The sequence below is a fragment of the Lobosporangium transversale genome (genome assembly GCF_002105155.1).
Source record: "Lobosporangium transversale strain NRRL 3116 chromosome Unknown BCR41scaffold_40, whole genome shotgun sequence".
Taxonomy (NCBI): domain Eukaryota; kingdom Fungi; phylum Mortierellomycota; class Mortierellomycetes; order Mortierellales; family Mortierellaceae; genus Lobosporangium; species Lobosporangium transversale.
Window position 1 is genome coordinate 270,334 of NW_019029018.1, and position 17,082 is coordinate 287,415.

General features: G+C 39.5%; 8 protein-coding genes across 8 annotated transcripts; 4 read left to right on the forward strand and 4 right to left on the reverse strand.

The window, feature by feature from the left end:
• The first annotated feature begins 1,987 nt into the window (after nt 1-1,987).
• Nucleotides 1,988-3,722, forward strand: BCR41DRAFT_326388 (cytochrome b5-like heme/steroid binding domain-containing protein). Its single transcript, XM_022021615.1, has 4 exons — nt 1,988-2,201; nt 2,624-2,755; nt 2,983-3,059; nt 3,481-3,722. Exons 1-4 carry the CDS (start codon nt 2,100-2,102, stop codon nt 3,545-3,547), a joined length of 378 nt encoding a protein of 125 aa, XP_021878135.1. The 5' UTR covers nt 1,988-2,099; the 3' UTR covers nt 3,548-3,722.
• Nucleotides 3,723-4,218: 496 nt separating this feature from the next.
• On the reverse strand, nt 4,219-4,894 carry BCR41DRAFT_424727 (hypothetical protein; the record flags this gene model as incomplete). The annotated part of the gene is made up of 2 exons (XM_022030479.1): nt 4,219-4,449; nt 4,566-4,894. A coding segment is annotated over one exon (285 nt), but the record flags the coding sequence as incomplete, so codon positions are not given.
• A 1,127-nt stretch (nt 4,895-6,021) lies between these two features.
• BCR41DRAFT_158734 (hypothetical protein) lies at nt 6,022-7,134 on the forward strand. Its single transcript, XM_022019637.1, has 2 exons — nt 6,022-6,438; nt 6,936-7,134. Exons 1-2 carry the CDS (start codon nt 6,144-6,146, stop codon nt 7,022-7,024), a joined length of 384 nt encoding a protein of 127 aa, XP_021878137.1. The 5' UTR covers nt 6,022-6,143; the 3' UTR covers nt 7,025-7,134.
• On the forward strand, nt 6,851-8,102 carry BCR41DRAFT_158738 (hypothetical protein). The gene is made up of 2 exons (XM_022019638.1): nt 6,851-6,989; nt 7,089-8,102. Exon 2 carries the CDS (start codon nt 7,245-7,247, stop codon nt 8,037-8,039), a length of 795 nt encoding a protein of 264 aa, XP_021878138.1. The 5' UTR covers nt 6,851-6,989; nt 7,089-7,244; the 3' UTR covers nt 8,040-8,102.
• Nucleotides 8,103-8,579: 477 nt separating this feature from the next.
• On the reverse strand, nt 8,580-9,388 carry BCR41DRAFT_388834 (hypothetical protein; the record flags this gene model as incomplete). Its single annotated transcript, XM_022028044.1, has 3 exons — nt 8,580-8,950; nt 9,035-9,148; nt 9,211-9,388. The coding sequence occupies 3 exons, from the start codon at nt 9,386-9,388 to the stop codon at nt 8,580-8,582; spliced, it is 663 nt and encodes a 220-aa protein (XP_021878139.1).
• Nucleotides 9,389-9,906: 518 nt separating this feature from the next.
• BCR41DRAFT_291437 (hypothetical protein) lies at nt 9,907-10,302 on the forward strand (the record flags this gene model as incomplete). Its single annotated transcript, XM_022020355.1, has 1 exon — nt 9,907-10,302. A coding segment is annotated over one exon (396 nt), but the record flags the coding sequence as incomplete, so codon positions are not given.
• Nucleotides 10,303-12,215: 1,913 nt separating this feature from the next.
• Nucleotides 12,216-12,830, reverse strand: BCR41DRAFT_158755 (hypothetical protein). The gene is made up of 2 exons (XM_022019639.1): nt 12,493-12,830; nt 12,216-12,282 (listed from the first exon to the last, which is right to left on the reverse strand). The coding sequence occupies exon 1, from the start codon at nt 12,773-12,775 to the stop codon at nt 12,521-12,523; it is 255 nt and encodes an 84-aa protein (XP_021878141.1). The 5' UTR covers nt 12,776-12,830; the 3' UTR covers nt 12,216-12,282; nt 12,493-12,520.
• A 2,068-nt stretch (nt 12,831-14,898) lies between these two features.
• On the reverse strand, nt 14,899-15,209 carry BCR41DRAFT_360023 (hypothetical protein). Its single transcript, XM_022025295.1, has one exon. The coding sequence runs from the start codon at nt 15,165-15,167 to the stop codon at nt 14,916-14,918; it is 252 nt and encodes an 83-aa protein (XP_021878142.1). The 5' UTR covers nt 15,168-15,209; the 3' UTR covers nt 14,899-14,915.
• Between the last annotated feature and the right edge of the window lie 1,873 nt (nt 15,210-17,082).

Genomic DNA, 17,082 nt, shown 5'->3' on the forward strand with positions numbered 1-17,082 from the left:
GAGAAATATCAGAGTCCTCTACTGTGGATTGCCTTGCTGGCTTAGGTACAGTTTCAAGTATGTTATCGAGCGATCCTATGAGCCGATTACGTGTGGGCGATCTAGACATAACCAAAAAGATCATGAAGTACCGACAGATAAAAGTGATCCAACAACGGTCCGAAGAAGCAGACGATATCTTGTAAGCAAATGGTTCTTGAGTGTAAAATACTGGAAAGCATTTACCTTGCTTGAGTAGAAATATGTGTATTTACTTATTTATTTATTTTATTTTTACTTGTCATAGGTTGATAAATTTTATCGTAACAAGGCCGCTACTCTTGGCCATCTTTGAACCTGCTGTGGTGGAAGAGGTGTTCCCGGCTCATGAGCCCGTAACGGTTGAGGCCTCGGATTCAGAACTGGTTGTGCGACTCAGTGCCCTTGCAACCGTTGCTTCATTTGAGGATCTGTTGTCTTTTCTGAACGATGAGCTCAAATTGACCTCAACATCGATTGTCAGGCGAGCGTTGCTGAACTACTTCTTGGAGGCATGTCTATGGAGGGAGGCAGACTGGTTCAGCAAGGCCAATGACGATAGTGAAGACACATTTATCACCCATCTCTTTAAACCCCTCCTTGTTGCAGCTTTTGGCGGTTTTGTGGGCTGTGATTTTAAATGGTAGGCGCAGTCCAAATTTTGCTTGGTCTATTTTATTTTATTTTTTATTTAATGTAATTGCACGTCTTCTAGGTTCCGAGAACGACTGGTCACAAAGACGAGTGAGCAGAATGGACGTCATGAAGTACCCGACTATCAAGTATCATTCAATCAATATGCACTAGTATTAGGCAGATTCAAGGCACCGACTGCGACCTTAGAGCAGATCGAGATAGATAGGAAGAAGCTGTTTGTAATGGGCAAGCGTTCTGTAGATAGAATGTATGGCGATAGTTTTGCTCTACCCGTCATCCTCATCCACGGACGTGGGCTGCACGTGGATGTCTATGACCTGCGTCTCGTTGGTGAGGCTCTGTACTACCCCAAGCCATTGGGGACGCTTCGCATCCCAGCAAGTCCTCATGATTTCCCACAACTACTTGGCTTGGGGCCACTTTTATCAGCGCAGGTATGTTATAGTTGCAATTTTTTTTATTTTTATTTTTATTTACTTTTGAAGATCGAACGAGGGCTGACTAGGCCTCTCTCCCTCCATTCTTCATAGGCTATAGCTAGTTCAACATTTCGTGCTCTGAAGTCTCGAAGAAAGGACGATGTCAACTTGAACTGGACTCGTGGAACGTTTGGTGTACAGGGTGTAAATATTCCAAATTAAACAAACAAACAAACAAAAAAATGACTCCTTGCATTCTTGTAAAATCAATACCGATGTTTTGGAAGTTGATACAGATTCTATATAATAATAATGGTGAACTGGTTGGATACGTATTTCATATTATTCATTGGGCTATGTGTGATTGAGAGGGCCATGAGTTGAATAAAAAGGATATTGGGACATTCTTACCTGCGAAGGATCTTTATATTTTTCCCTTGATCCGAGATCAACAGCCTTTTGGCTTGTAAAGTATGGATTGTTTTTTTTTTTTTTTTCTTAGCGAGGAGGATCGCGCAGTAACCCTTGATCTTGGTATGTAAGTTCTCGGTGCAGTTTCCCAAAGGTTCTTAAAGGTTCTTTGCGGGAGAAGCTGTGCCTTATCTTTACACCGGCTTTTGGACAACTTTTCCGAATAAAAAGAAAAGGGAAAAAAAAGAAGAATTGAGTGTCCGATCGGCAATGAGAAGGAAAAAAATGCTCAATGCCCACGCCACATCCCTTTTGGTCTTCACAGATTCTGACACAGGGCTCTCTCTGTGCACTGCACTACACACAATCAATAAATTTGTACATGCACATGTACGCCCACGCCACGAACGACTTCGGATTTTTTTTATTTATTGATTTATTTCTCAACGACTTTTTTTTTTTTTTTTTTTTTTTTTTCCAACTTCCCACCTCCATTGCTCATATCCATCAACGAGGTTTACACTCTTTAGAAGCTCGGTTCATCCACATAGACAAACTCATTGATACATACTTTGACATCAAATCACCCTCACAATGATTTATACTACTGCCGACCTCACTAAACATAACACCAAGGAGAGTCTTTTCTTGGCCATGCACGGCAAGGTCTATGATGTTACCGAATTCCTTGATGAGGTATATATTTCTTAAATATTCATGTATATATGCATATATCATTTTGTAAAAAAAAAGAAAAAGAAAAAAGAGAATGAACCATTGGGAAATCATTCATTCCGAGAGGAGAGCCTCGGAGCTCATCGTCCGAAATATATATATATTTTTCTTTTGATTGGCATTCAACTCTCGGCTCGGTCTTTTTGTGGCCCGTGTATGGGTCGGAGGCAACATCTCTTTGCCTTGATGAAAAGCTTTTTTTTTTTTTTTTTTTTGTTGGAAATCACATCATCATCATCCATGTTCATCTCTACATGTGGCAATGAGATGAGAAATGAAACATTAAAAGAAAAAAAAAAGCCTGTATACTGAAGAAATAGGAGACACTCATCAATTCTTTTTTTTTTTTTTCTTTTTTTTTCTCCTTTTCTTTTCTTTAATAGCATCCCGGTGGAGAAGAAGTGATGCTGGATGAGGCTGGTCATGATGCCACCGATGCCTTTGATGATATTGGACATTCGGATGAGGCTCGTGAATTGATGGCCAAGTATTGTATCGGAGAACTCGAGAGCGATGTAAGTCTTTTTTTAAAAAAAAACATGCTTAGTATGGAGGGAGAGAGTTGGCATATAAATGCATATAAACGTATATCAAGCACATAGCCGATCAATCCACTTTTGCCGAAGCTTGGCAACCATTTGCAATTGGGGGAAAGACATAAAAAAAATAATCCCTTTTAAAGTAAACATTGATGTGAAAATAACATGTGAAGTAACTTTTTTTTTTTATTTACTTTTTCCAGGGTTCTGAACCAAAGCCCAAGCCCTACAGAGCCCCTCCCAAGCCCAAGAATGTTCCTGCACCAGCCGATTCAAGCAGGTAAGAAGTCAAAAACAGGACAAAAAAAAAATTTTTTTTTTTTCTTTTTCTTTTTGGTTGTTTGTCCGAGCCGTTGCATGTTACAAATATATCGTTCGGTTTGCTGGGATATCTTTTATATTTTTCTTGGTGTCCATCAGTGGGTGGGTGGGTGGGGGACCCACAACGTGGCACATCAGGACACGACAGCCCAAAATATTTATTCTTCGCCCCCAACCTTAAAAGAGCTGGTCCATTTATTGGCATATATTATATACCTATAACTTGTTAACACGCTGATGACGGCTCAATCGACGTTGTTACAAGCGAAATGTTTTTATTCTATCGTGGCACGTTGCACCGTATTCTCTGTTCAAACCAGTTTTTTTATTAACCTGATCAATTTTTTTTTTTTTTTTTTTTTTTTTAAAAAAAAATTTAGTAAAATTCAATATGTCCTCGCGTTGGCTGTTGTTGCTGGATGTGTTGTCTGGAAAGTCTTGATGTAAAGGAAAGAAGAAAAAAAAACAATAGAAAGAAAACCAGGTTGCAACAAGGCAGTGTATTCACTAAATTTGTTTCACCACCCATGTAGTCATGTAGTTATTTCCTGCAATTCCTCCCAACAAAAAAAGATAAAAAAAAGATAAAAAAAAATAAAATAAAATAAAGGTTGTATACAAGACAAAAGAGATAATCAATTTAAACTTTTCCGAGATTCAGAGAGTTCTTCGTCATCCATACCAAGGAGGACTTGAACAAGGTCCGAAGTACGGACTACATGTTAAATTCTTTTGTACTGTTATTTGTTTAATGTTTGTACGTAAAGCATCATCTTCCGAAATTAGAAAGCAATCAATTCAATTCAGGGCACCAAAACAAGAAACAAAAAGTGTGAATTGTTTAATGTTCATTAAAGGAAAACAAAGAAGAAAGACAAGTTTAAGATAACAAGTCTATTGTTACGGTTGTTATTAATGTATATATTAATATTAATGCGATGATTGATGATTGATGACTATTATAGATGATTGACATTGTTTCCGTGTGTTTCCGAATCCTTCATCCCTTGAATGATGTCCACGTTGCTCGTTCCTGTGATATCTATGTCCATGTCACCTGTCACTTTCCGAAATTATCCTCCTGTACTTTTTTTTTTTTTTTTTTTTTTTCCCTTTTTGCTCGGAAGGGAAAAGGCTCCAGAGAAAAAAAAAACAAGGAATCCTAGATGGGATCAAAAGCACAGAAGAGAAAAAATGAGAAAGAAAGAGAAAGAAAAAGAAAAAGAAAAAAAAACCCCCTTTCTTCCTCCTCGTCTTCTTCTTCTTCTTCTTCTTCTTCCTCATTCTTGTTCTCATGCACCCTGCCAGAGTTTAGATTCACTTTCGATAATCATAGAGAAACGCTCCTCCTATACAAATAAATCGAATCAGATAAAAAAAAAAAAAAAAAGATTTTAGAAACTTTTTGATGTTTCAAAAAAAAAGAAATGAAAATCGCAAGTTGGATCTATTAACTGTCCCGAACCTTTTTCTTGATCTTGAGCGCTTCGAGTAAATAGGCTGTCCCGACTACAACGCCCACAACAACAGCAGCACGCTTGCTAGATTTCCGAACAAAGGGGTGCATTGTTGGCTGTTTATTCTTTGTTTTCTTTCGAATAAATGTCTTGATTTGTTCTGTATGAGTAATGTAGTGTAGGATAATGGGAGTAATCGAGAGCAATGGAGAGTGATGGACAGTAGAGTGATGTGGAGTAATGTATATGGATGTAAATGTATGTAGTATATGAATAGAATGATTAACAAAAGGAAAGGATCATTGGCTAGGAATTGCGATGCAGAGTCGAATGGGACGAGGGAAAAAGTGTGGAGCTCAGAAACGTGACTCTGTTTTTAGCGATTTATTTTTGACAGTTACAGTTCCAAGGGTCCAAAATAACGACCCCTAAAAAGAGTCTTTCACCATATCAAGACATATCATACCACACCATGCCAAAAGACATATTCGTATACGAAAAAGAAACTCCCACTTTTTTGAGAAGCATATTGACAGGAGTAAAATGAGTCGGTTGTGAAGATTACTTTGGCATTTTGAGTAAATAGAACACAGGGTCACTTCAAGCGGCTATTGTCTATAGCAGTGCGAGTTCCGAACGCAAGGTAGAACACTTTAGAACTCTTTATGCTTTTATTCCAGCGTAATAGCTCTTACGTATGCATTTGATAAGGGTCAAGTAATAATGCGAAACAGGTTAAAAAGAAAATAAAAAAATAAAAAAGCGATCGTATTAGCTTTCAAGCACTAGAGAGGCTATGCTTAAAAGAAAATAATAGTAATAATAATAGTAAACTCACCAAGTTTTTTGTAATCTCCAATGGAGAAAGTCTGATTACTTCTTGTTTGGCGACTGTTCGGTGCTTACTGGTTCTCCAAGTCTGTCCTGATTTAACCGTATTAGCAGAATTGGTTAGCATCCCTTGAACAGCTGCCGTCCAGAGAGGCTACTTAGAATGGACAGGATTCACTATGCACCAAATAGACTCACATGGTACAGACGATACCTTAGAGTATATAAGATATCGTCTATTCAGATATAAAGACCTCTCTTTGTCCTATTGAACTTCAGCTCCATAATACATAGTAAGTTATATTAATTAGGATAAAACATTGCAAGCACATAGAGTAAATGTCATTTTATATTAAAGCGTGGGGGTGTAATGGTTCAACAACCTTTGGCAAAATCGACAGTGAGACACATAGTAAAAAAGGTGAATTCCGATATGATTTTGACTTCAATTTTTGGAGAATCCAATAAGCAATCAACCTAAGATGGTCACAAATTGCAATACGCGTTTGTCCTCACGTGAGCTTCAACCTCGGACCGGTGAACTGGTGGCGAGACTGAAACAATTTATTATCATGGTGATATAAAACGTCATCCTTGCTTCGCGCATACAACTTTTTATTTTCTTTCCTCTATCACAACTTCAAAACTTTGAACCATCCTGCTACTACAATTAAATCCTTTAATATTCCTATCTAATATCCCTATTCTCTGCTCTCTGTCCATTTTCCTTTGTTTTAACAAGTTTCGAGATCACAATGGGAAACAGCGAAACATCATCACTACTTCCAAATACTCAAAATAAACCGTATGGAAAGAAAGAAGAAAGAAAAGGAGAAGCGAACGAAGGGTCTTCAAGCACTAATGAGCCCAAAATCCCCAAGCCAACCAAGCATGAGCCCAAAATCCCCGAGCCAGCCAAGCCAACAATACATTGCATTGCTGAGAGGAAAGCAAGATCTTTTGCCGTAAATATCTCTCCCGGTTGTTCAGATAAGTTGGACGTGATGACCAGCCGAACGGCATCTGTTATTGGCAAGCAGGCGCCGCAAGGTATGTATTTAGCTCTTGGTGAACTGATGATTATGTTTTCAACTGATGAAACTTATTCCTGTCCCAACACGGTCATGTGGTATCTCCTCTCTTTTTTATGTTGTTGAGATGTATCTCGGCTTAACTATTTAACTGGGGCGACTTTGGATTTCTTCTCTATAAAAGAATTTAAAAAGTCTCCCCCATGGCCGTACACATCCTCAGACTCCCACTGCTATTTTTTTCGTCCTTTCACAGCGTTGTTTTTTTTTTTTTTTTTTTTTTTGTTCGTGGTTCGGGTTCATTTACGTCCATCAGCTGTAGGTGCTGGTTTGATCAAATGATTATTAGAATTTTCAATTCGCGAATTGCACTCTCGACGGACTGGTTGTTGATATTTTCAGTTGATGAAGCATGTGGCAACATGATCATTGGATAGTGTATTACATCGTCATAGCTTTTATCAAAGCCCCATATCTAACTATCCTCTTGTTTATTATTCTATGGATATTAAACAGCCCCGAGATGCCCAAAAAGGGACCTAGAAGACGTAGGAGACGAGAGTTCAAGAGGTGAGTTGATCACTCCGACTATATCTATGGTTTGATAATTCTTGAGGATGCTCGTTTATTACATACTCACGCCATCCCACTATTCTTATATACTCAAAGAGCGCTATTCGAAACGCCGTCGCCCCTCGATACCCAAAGGACCGTTGTATACTTTAGCCAATGGGGAGACAGTATATTTGCCCAAGCTCATGACAGACATGCTCAATAGTACCTGGTGCCAGCCGAAAAGTCGCTTGAGCTTCTCATCACTGAAGAATGTTAGGGTTGGCGATCAAGTTGAGACAGAAAGACTTGTTCAACGCCCAACAACGCTTCCTAGATCTCAATAAGGATATCTTGACTGCAAAAGAGCTCTCCACCATGGCAAATTGTGGGAGTGTGGAAGCTATTGCCGAGTACATATTAGGAGACTTACTCCAACAACAAGGGAAAAAGACTCTCTTCATTGTCGATGAGCATGGTGCTTTGTTTCCCGACAACGTACCTTCAGCAACAAGTAGGCTTCCTGTCCTGCGTTCTCTGGGTTGCTTCAGCACTTGGACGAGTGGTGTAAATAGTGGAGTGTGTGTTGTGTTCACGAGCACTGCAAAGTTTGAAAGGTCCGTCCTCAGGAATCCAGATTATGTCGTTGATGTCGGGCCTTTGTCGCAAGACACGTTCGAAAAACTGTTTAAAATTGCCATTGCTCGTTTCACTTTGACAACCCAAAGGACTCTCGACAGTCGTAAGGACGCTGTTATTAAGGTCACCAACCGAGTACCAGGTGATTTGACCAGCTTGGATCAGTTAATACAAGGACGACATCTCATAGTGGAGCAGATCGACCGCGGTTTAGAAGTATACGACAAAGAACACTACGATCTGTATTCCAAAAACGCAGGGGATTACTTCAACAAGCTCGAAGGACTCGTGAGGGAGCAAACTATTGAAGCGCTGATAAAAGTGCTCTTACCTGGGCTCCAGGGCCCACAACAAGGAATTTTTGAATGGGAATTCCTTGATTTAGGGTTGGTTTGTCCAGAGACTCATACCGATACCATTTTTGGTTAGTCCGTTATCAATTACAAAAGGTTTATTAAGTAGTAGACTTATAATTGACAAAGACCTCTCTAAAAGAGAGATCGGTATGAGCCTCTAGTTTATACAGTACCATTATGGAGTCCGAACAGTCGCCTTTATTCATGGAAATCAGGAGCTATCAAATATTGATTATGAAAAACTTGATGAAGCTGGACCAGGTTTTGCAAAACCAAGTCCTGAAAATCCAATTCAGTAAGGGGTAAGATGATGTGGTAAATGATATATAGACATAAAGAATTGCAAGTAACGAGTGATAAACTAGGATTGCGCTCTTCCTGAACACCTAATGGATTTCGCCTCAAAAACAAACAGCTTCTACAGTCTTCATCCAACAAGCCGTAAATTTTTTACGGATTTGTGGATTTTCAATAAATATATCAAACTTTATTTCTTCTCATTCATTCATTTTCACTCATTCTGATTCACTTCATGTCATTCAGTAAATCGCGATATTCGTTAAATAGCTCCAATTGCCTTTGAGCTGCAACCCAGCGTTTCAATAGCAGAGGGTCATCGATTTTGCCCCAAGCATCCATAAATCGCTGAAAGTTTTCTTGTAGCTCCATTTATCGTCGGACTGGATGGAGGTGACTCGAGCTCGTCTGATAGCCCTTGGGGATCTGAGTCAAGAACACTGGATTCGTAGTCAACACCATCTTCGTCATCGTCTAGATTATCGTCCTCGTAGACAATATCATCTTCATTGTATGGGACGAAGCGATGCTTGTGCTTTTCAGATGTCGTTATCATCTTAACAGCGTCGAGGATCGACTCTGTAGGCCCTTCACAGTAGTTCATAGTGAGGTAATTGAGGACCCCGATATCCTTTTGCTTGGTGATTTCTGCCATTCCTCGCAAGCGGTTATCAGTCACATTGAGATCTATTAAAACACACAAGGTAAAATGGTTTTTTTCTTTTTCCTTTTCCTTTTTTTCTCTCTAGAATGATAGAGATGCCGCCTTACCGAGGTCTCTTTCAGCAGCGAACCACTCCAGCAAAGCATTTTCCGCGGGTTCCATGTTTCGATCGAACTTGCGTTTGACTGCATGACTAGCTAGGAGGGGTAGCGAATTCACGTCTTGAATATACTCATTTTTTCGACGTTAAATGTCTATTGCCGTCGAAGGGCTCATGCCAAACCTGCTCCAATGGAAGAAACAGAGACTTTGAACCCTTTTGCTCGTAGTTCATCGACGGCTTCAATGAATTTCACTTTGTCGGCTAAGGAATAAGACTTGTGCAGCCTGTGCTTCTTGAGTGCATGTCTCGATCGAGAAGACTGGTTTCTAGGCTTTGTTGGGTTCATTTTTCGAAGCATAAGGATGGATGTGGGAAGTGAATGTGAAAAAAAAAAAGTGGTTACGCAAGAACATCGTATAAAAAAAAAAAAAAAAAAAGTTTGATATATTTATTGAATTGATATGAATAGAAGTGAAAATCCACAAATCCGTAAAAAATTTACAGCTTGTTGGATGAAGACTGTACTAATCAACAGGAGGAGATCAGCATGGAGCTGTAATGTTACTGCATGTGTTCATGGGTAAAGTGTGACAAATTCCCAAATAAAATCTGACTTTTAATTTTGTTTGCACAGATTCCTTTCATTCCATGCACAGCATGCTCTTCCTAATGAAATAAAAGAGCCCTACTATGAATGCTTCCAAGCATATGAGATTAGGTTTGTGGTGTGGAATTAAAATAAAACCTTCAAGAACACAGCAGTTTAAAATATAAAAAGGTCTTCATTATGTTACTCTGCTTGATTAACTCTCGCTTCCTCCTCACTTTGCTTTATTGTCTGCAAATTCACAAAGTATATACTTAAAAATGGCCATCAAGACTTACTCCATCTATCCCTCTGACAAATACAATCGCCCACCTCCGCCTTCAACTATTGTACTCCATGGCTTGGATCTTCTCAATCCTCCTGCAATAATCCAAAACCATCGGTTCTTTCCCCCTTCTACCGCTTCTTTTTCCGATGTAATCGAGAAACTGACATCCTCTCTTGCTGAAGCACTCGAGTTATATCCGCCAGTCACAGGAACGGTTCATACCGATGAAGAAAAGGATGAGATCTACATCGCACTGGATTCTGCAAATATCCAGGGTACACCTTTTCTGGTTGAAACGAAAGATACTCCGTTTGCTGGCGATACGAATGATATAGCTCCTCGAAATGACCAGATTCTTCCTCCATTTGCAAGTATACTTGCTGTGAAAGCAACTCAGGTAATACAAAAAAAAAAAAAAAAAAAAAAAAAAAAAGCTTTATACTCTTCATTTTACATTCAATGTCATCCTGTTACTCAACCCTTCAGCACGTTAATTATTTCTGTGGAAAATAGTTTTCATGCGGAACCATTGCGGTAGCCTCCTCCATAAATCATCAAGTAGCTGATCTACGAGGCTTTCTCGATTTCCTTGAACTCTGGGCTCAACTTGCCAGAGGCGAACCCATCGATTTTAAAGAGATTCCGAATGATTGGTCTCGTAATCCTAGTCGATTTTTCCCTAAACTGAGCGAGGGATCAACAGAATCAGTACTTCCACCCCCTTCCCTGTTTAAAGTTGTTCCTGCTCAGGAAGCCTCATTACCTGCATATTTCTTTCAATCACCATTTGTTTCACGCTGGAGATTCAACAAAACCTCATTGGAACAATTGAAGAGCGATTTCTCACCTCCTTCGGATGATTTGTGGATCTCGACTGGTGATGCTCTGACTGCTATTCTAACTGGCGCAATCACGCGTGCTCGCGAAAAGACAAATGCGAAAAGATTAGGAGGAAGGTCTAGCTCCGAGTCCCAGATCGAGTATTTGGCGATGGCAGCTAATGGTCGAGAAAGAGCTCCACAAAGGAACATGTCTAAACAATACTTTGGAAACTTCAATACCTTTGGGGATATTACCATTCCTCGCTCCGACCTACTCTCTCCGACCTGTGAGGCAGCTTCTCGTATAGCTCTAGCCCTTCGAACTGCTTTGAATATTCAACATTCACCAGAAGGCATTGCCAACAAGCTTTCTTTTCTCGAAAATCCCAAAAACACAAAACTTCCCAATCGCATTGTTTGGCCATCAGACATGATCTTATCAAACTGGTGCCAATTTGATCTGAACGGCCCCAAGTTAGATTTTGGGTGGGGAAAACCTTTTGATACAACAGCTGGTAGTGGTGGGTTCTATCCACCTGGATACAGCAACTTGATACAGGAGAAGGATTCAGGGGATATTTTTGCTTTGTTGTCAGTGGAAATAGCAGGTGCGGATGTGTTGAAAGCTGACCCATTGTTGAACAAGTATGCAACGATGCTCCCAGCTTAATGCTTATCGATATCATAATAAAATAGCATACTTCCACATATTGTGTATAATAAAAGCTCTTCTTTTTACTGACCCCAGTAGCCAGGTGCCAGTCCTTGCAGAAGGCCCAAGGAGCCTAAGAATATCCGCTACCTCAGCTCAAAGAACCAGAAAAAGGGGGAAATGAAGCTTCTAGCGTTGTGAGAGAGTCTAACCTTACAAAGCTAAAAAGGAATACAAAACGGCTTCCCGTACCATTTTTTGACCTTGAAAAGTCGGAAACCCATATAGATGGACAATAACTAGTTCAGTCGAGAGATAGAGAACAGATTAATGGAGGTATCTAAAATGCGCGATATGGAGGCATAGGTGAAACAGAGACAGCCCGCTCTGACGAAGAACCAAACCCATGCTTAAAATAAATTTGCAAACTATCATTTGCGCTATAGTCGACTAGAAAAATGTCGCGTTCTCATCTTTGGTAGGATCAATAGCTAACATTTCTATTCCGTCTTTTAGGATCCATCTATATAGACTCGATTCTGAATATACTTGACACAAATAAGGCTCCTGTCGTCACTGATCTCATTAATGCGTATGGTTCTTTCAGCTTGCTCCCTAATCGATACAACGCTTTATATTTATTTTTTTATTTCAAGTTGGGTAAAATATTAAGCAAAACCCCTTTTTACTAAATAACTAAATTACATGAGCAACATATCCGTGTCTTATGGTAATAGAGAAGAGATTCAGATGCCTTCTTCTATAATCCAACTAAAGGTCCTCATTCTTGTCTGGGTACTTTTCAAGTTCTCTGTCAAATTTATTATCAGATTTGGTTTTACATAAAATGGAGTTGATCTCTCTATGGACCTGGGCTAAACCCCCCCCCAAAAAAAAATCACAGCTTGATTTGAATAGAACCATAAAAGGTATGACCAGCACAGTGGGTAATTTTTTTTTTTTTTTTTTTTTTTTTTTTGTATATTTTCATCGAAAATATAAATGGGAAGGATCGAATATTAATGATGTTTAGCTAAGAAATCAGAGTTGTCGTGCTTTTTTTTAAAAATCGGTTTTCTTTTTTGCCACTTGTTTCAGAGTTCTAATATATTACCTTTTTTGCATGAAGTCAGGCTTTTTTTTTAAGACTTGCAATGATCCTGGCCATCCGGATTATAGACGCAGCCTTTCTTACAACTTACAACTGACTGGGCCACACTGCCATAGACACCATCACATTTGTAGACGGTGTAGGGCTCGCATCCACTGAGCAAAGGAGACCGACCGCAATGGTGTTTTCTACTTATAGTAGTCATGCAGATGCAGGCGGCATCACTGGAAGACATAAAAAAGAGAGCAACCAAGGTGATAGTAAGGAAGAGCTGAAAGGCCTTCATTTCCTGTGGCAGATAAGAGAAGTCAGAAGTGGAGCAGATGCTTGTAAGGCTTTTGGATAAGTTGAGAATGCAAATCAATAATTTGGTCTTCAACTTTTTTATAGTGGAAGAAAAAAAAAAGAGCTTGAATTGATACACTCCTCAGCTCATGTGCCAACAATGCGGTTTATGCACCAGCTGAAGACTCTTTTTTCACAAAGTGAAGCTTGATTGGCGTTCGTTAGGGCGCATGCATAACAGTAGATTGATCAAGTCATTGAAATTAACTTTTCGGGAAATAAAATCCAATGCCCACAAGCAAAGAAACACTTTTTACTGCTTTTGGGACGATAATATGTTAAGAGCTATTGGGTTCGCTATAAACATTAGCAGGGAAGAAACACACATATGGGGCTGAACTCATTTTGGACTTGGGTCGAAACCCTAAATGTGTCGTGGTTTGCTAGAGCAATGAAAATATGGATAGTACGGCGCATTTTTTTTTTATCTTCATTGAAAACAAGAAAAAAAAAAGGTGATTGTAAGAAACCAAAGTGCCATTTATTTCAGAGCTCTAACATTTCGAAAAGCTCGCAATTGGCTTTTAGCTTAGAAGACTGCGACATAAGCTTTTTTTTTTTTTTTTTTAAGGCCTGCAATGATCCCAGCCGCCCGGGTTATAGACGCAACCTTCCTTGCAATATAAAACTTTTTGGGCCTTGCTACCATAGACGCCATCGCAGCTGTACACGATAGAGGGATTGCATCCACTGAGTAATGGAGACCAACCGCAATGCGTTTGATCCTTGGTATTGTTGCAAATGCAGGCGGCATCACTGGAGGACATGAAAAATAGAGCAGCCAAGATGATGGCATGGGAAACCTGGAAGACTTTCATTTCCGTAGAAGGCAAAAGACGTTCGAAGTGGAGGATGTACTGAGACTTGTGGGTAAGTTGAGAATGTCCATCGATAGTTTGGTTTCCAACCTTTTTATAGTGGAAAAAAAAAAAAAAAAAAAAAAAAAAAAAGGCGCAGGGGCTTTATCAGTGGGTATAACGAATTATCGTCCTTTTCCCCATCACCTTTTACTATTTTACCATTGGCATTGGCGGGGCGTCAAAGTAGTAAAAAGATATCGGTAGGAGGGAGAATATATATCCATATGGAGATATATATATATTTATATATGAGACATCCTTAGCAGGTGAATGGTAGACCGACTTGCTATGCAATTATGCATGCCATTCGGTCACATAATGCTTGGGCGTATTATGCACCTATTGTCGACTCCCTTTTACCATTTTTTTTTTTTTTTTTTTTTTTTAAGCAGGAGTAGATGACTGGAGGTTTCGCCTATTCTGTGGACTGATTTTCACCCTTAATCGAGTCTTTCTGATGATCAAAGGTTCCAAGGTTATTTCATACTGGGATTTCGCTGGTGCACAACACTACATAGTTCCCCCGCAGATTGACCACACTAGGAGCCTCCCGATAGTAAGGGTGTTCTGAAAATAATGAGAAAAAGATAGATAAATCAATTTGCAGATAACTTTTCGATGCCTCATTGGCGTTGGAAGCTGCAAAGTAGCCTTTAGCTGCGAACAGGCTAGCTGTGCATGTGAACACTTCAAGGCTAGAGCAGAAATTTGAAAAGGGACTAAAGAGTCTCTATCTTTAGTAAAAAAAAAAAAAAAGAAAAAATATATTGATGGACTTCCATCCTAAGAAAAATACTATATCCTGTACACCAGCTGAAGACAACTCTTTCATAAAGCAAATCTTGATTGATATTCATTAGTTCCCATACATAGCAGTAGACTGTTCGAGTCACTGACACATTCTTCCGAATCTGATTTTTTCAAAAAAAGTAGTTTTTTATTGCCTTCACTATAAACAATGACAGGAGGGATCCACAATGGAGTTAAATGCCCCTTGAGCCTGACCAAAAGCCGAATGCACCAAGTTTGTTTCGAGCAAGTAATGAAGGGTACAGACAATAACGGTGCATGGGTGCTTTTCATCGGGAATAATAATAATAATAATAATAATAATAATAATAGTTAACGAGGGTTAAAGTAAATCAGAGTTTGACGCATCTTAAAATCGACGCTTATTTAGGAGCTCATATATCTCGAATATTACTTTTTGCAACTGCCAGGTTAAGCATGTTCCTTGCAATGACCCTTGCCGCCCCTATCAGTGACGCAGCCATATCTGCATCTTTTATAAACAGTAGCATAGCCATGGCCATTGCATTGGTAAAGGACATTGGGAAGGCACCCATGGAGCAAATGCGAATTACCGCAGTATAGTCCAACGACGTGTTGATTGCAGACGCAGACGGCATCACCGGATGAGATCAAAAAGAGAGCAGCCATGGCGATGGCAACAAAGATCTGGTAGAGCTTCATTTTTTTGTGGCAGATGAGAGAAGTTGGAGAAGATGTTGTGAATTTTTGGATGACTAGGCTGGTAGTTGGGTTTCAAGCTTTTTTTATAGTGGAGGAGGGAAGCTACTAAACCATATCAATGCAAGGATGAATCAGAATCAATATTTCAACTTTTAAGATCCTTTGCTACTTTGCTGTCCACAAATGCCAAGTAGTATAAAGATGATGAGAGAAGGCAAAGTTTCTGTTTTCAGCAGGATAAAGGCAGTCAAACAAAAATGAACGCCAGTCGACAGCACATTATTAATTTATGTATGTATTATTGCTTGAACCTAGTACTGCTACGCTTCATGCCAGATCTAGGTTGCTGGTACGCTTCCAATCTATTGGCGGTTCCCCCTCGCCATCAAGAGTCTGAGCTGGATACAGATTTATACTTGGGAAAGCTCTTTTTGTATGTAATCAGGCCCAAGTTTGACGTCCTGAGGTTTGTAAAAAGTACGCAGCGCGAGCGGACGTACATAATGGAAGGGGAACGCACAGACATCTGAAAATAATTTTTTTAATCGCTGAGGCAAACAAGCTCATCACACACAGACTTTACTAATCAACATGAAAACTTAGACATTGCTAAAGAGGTCAATGCGGCTATTCGATATAGCATAAAGTAAAAATGAAAAAAAGAAGAGATCAAAGGCAATTACTTCTTTCTTCAATCCCAGTAACCCATTTTCTGATGACTGCTCGTTGATAATCACTCCTCTTCTTTCAAGATGATATGGAACAATGACTGACTTGCGATGTTGCTTTTGATCTTTTGATATGCTTGTCTCTCCATATTTGAGGAAAATCTGATTAGCATCTAGAACGTTCGTTTTCATCCTTTAGCTAGTAATATATAATCGCATATTTGTATCATGCAGAATATCACATTCTCTCACCAAACAAAAGTCAATGTGCTGGTAACTCAAAATCAGTCATCGATTCTATTGCTCTCGATTCAATCATGTTCTTAGTCAATTGCATACGTATTGCTCAAATCTCTCGCTGCTACATATTATACATTATTTATATTAGTACCGGCTCTCACGTCGCTATCAATCAGTATAAATGATCAGCACCATCGCACCATCGTAGCAATGCTAGACTCCAGACAATAAACACCCTCTGACTTCCCCCCTAGACTTATCTTCACTTGTTACTATTTACGCAAATGAAGAAGGCATCACTGATAGTGAATTAATGGTAAGCTATGGTTGTACATGGGAGAAGCATCGCCAAGAGCACACATCCTAGGTTGCTAGGGCACAGCAAGTCTGGCCAGATTCAGAAAGATCACGTGTGCTTGATTAATTTGTTTTCATCCTTCTCATTCATTGTTCTGTCTGTCAAGCCAAGTCTCTTCGGAGTTCTTAGTTCTTCTAGGTTCCTAGGACAACAGCAGACCAATGTCCATGGTCTACACCGCGAAGGAACCTTGAAATAAGATTGCGCCACACCAGATATCTTTCTTTCTAATATTTGGATCTCAGATGTGAAATTAACTCAACTATAGCCCGTTTCATTTGGTCATGATCTCTTATATTTTTTGAATAGCCTCGAATGTATTGACAGCCAATGAGTTTGCTTGTTGCAAGTCCGGCGAAATACCACCGACTCAATTCAATGAATGGACAATGTTCGTTGTAGTCTATTCAATCAATTCAAAATTATAAGGTATCGTGACCAAGTGTAATGGGCTGTGTCATAATTCAGAATATGGTCTACTGAATGGTCTACGAAGGACGACCTATTCACATTGTCATAGGTACCATGGACGTATGTGTGTCACCTTTCTTCATTGAAAATCCGACGAGAAATAAAGAAAAATAAACTAAATAAAAAGATCCCTCTGCCCTGCAACTCTGATCTACATCTACTTCTCGAGCCAAAAAGG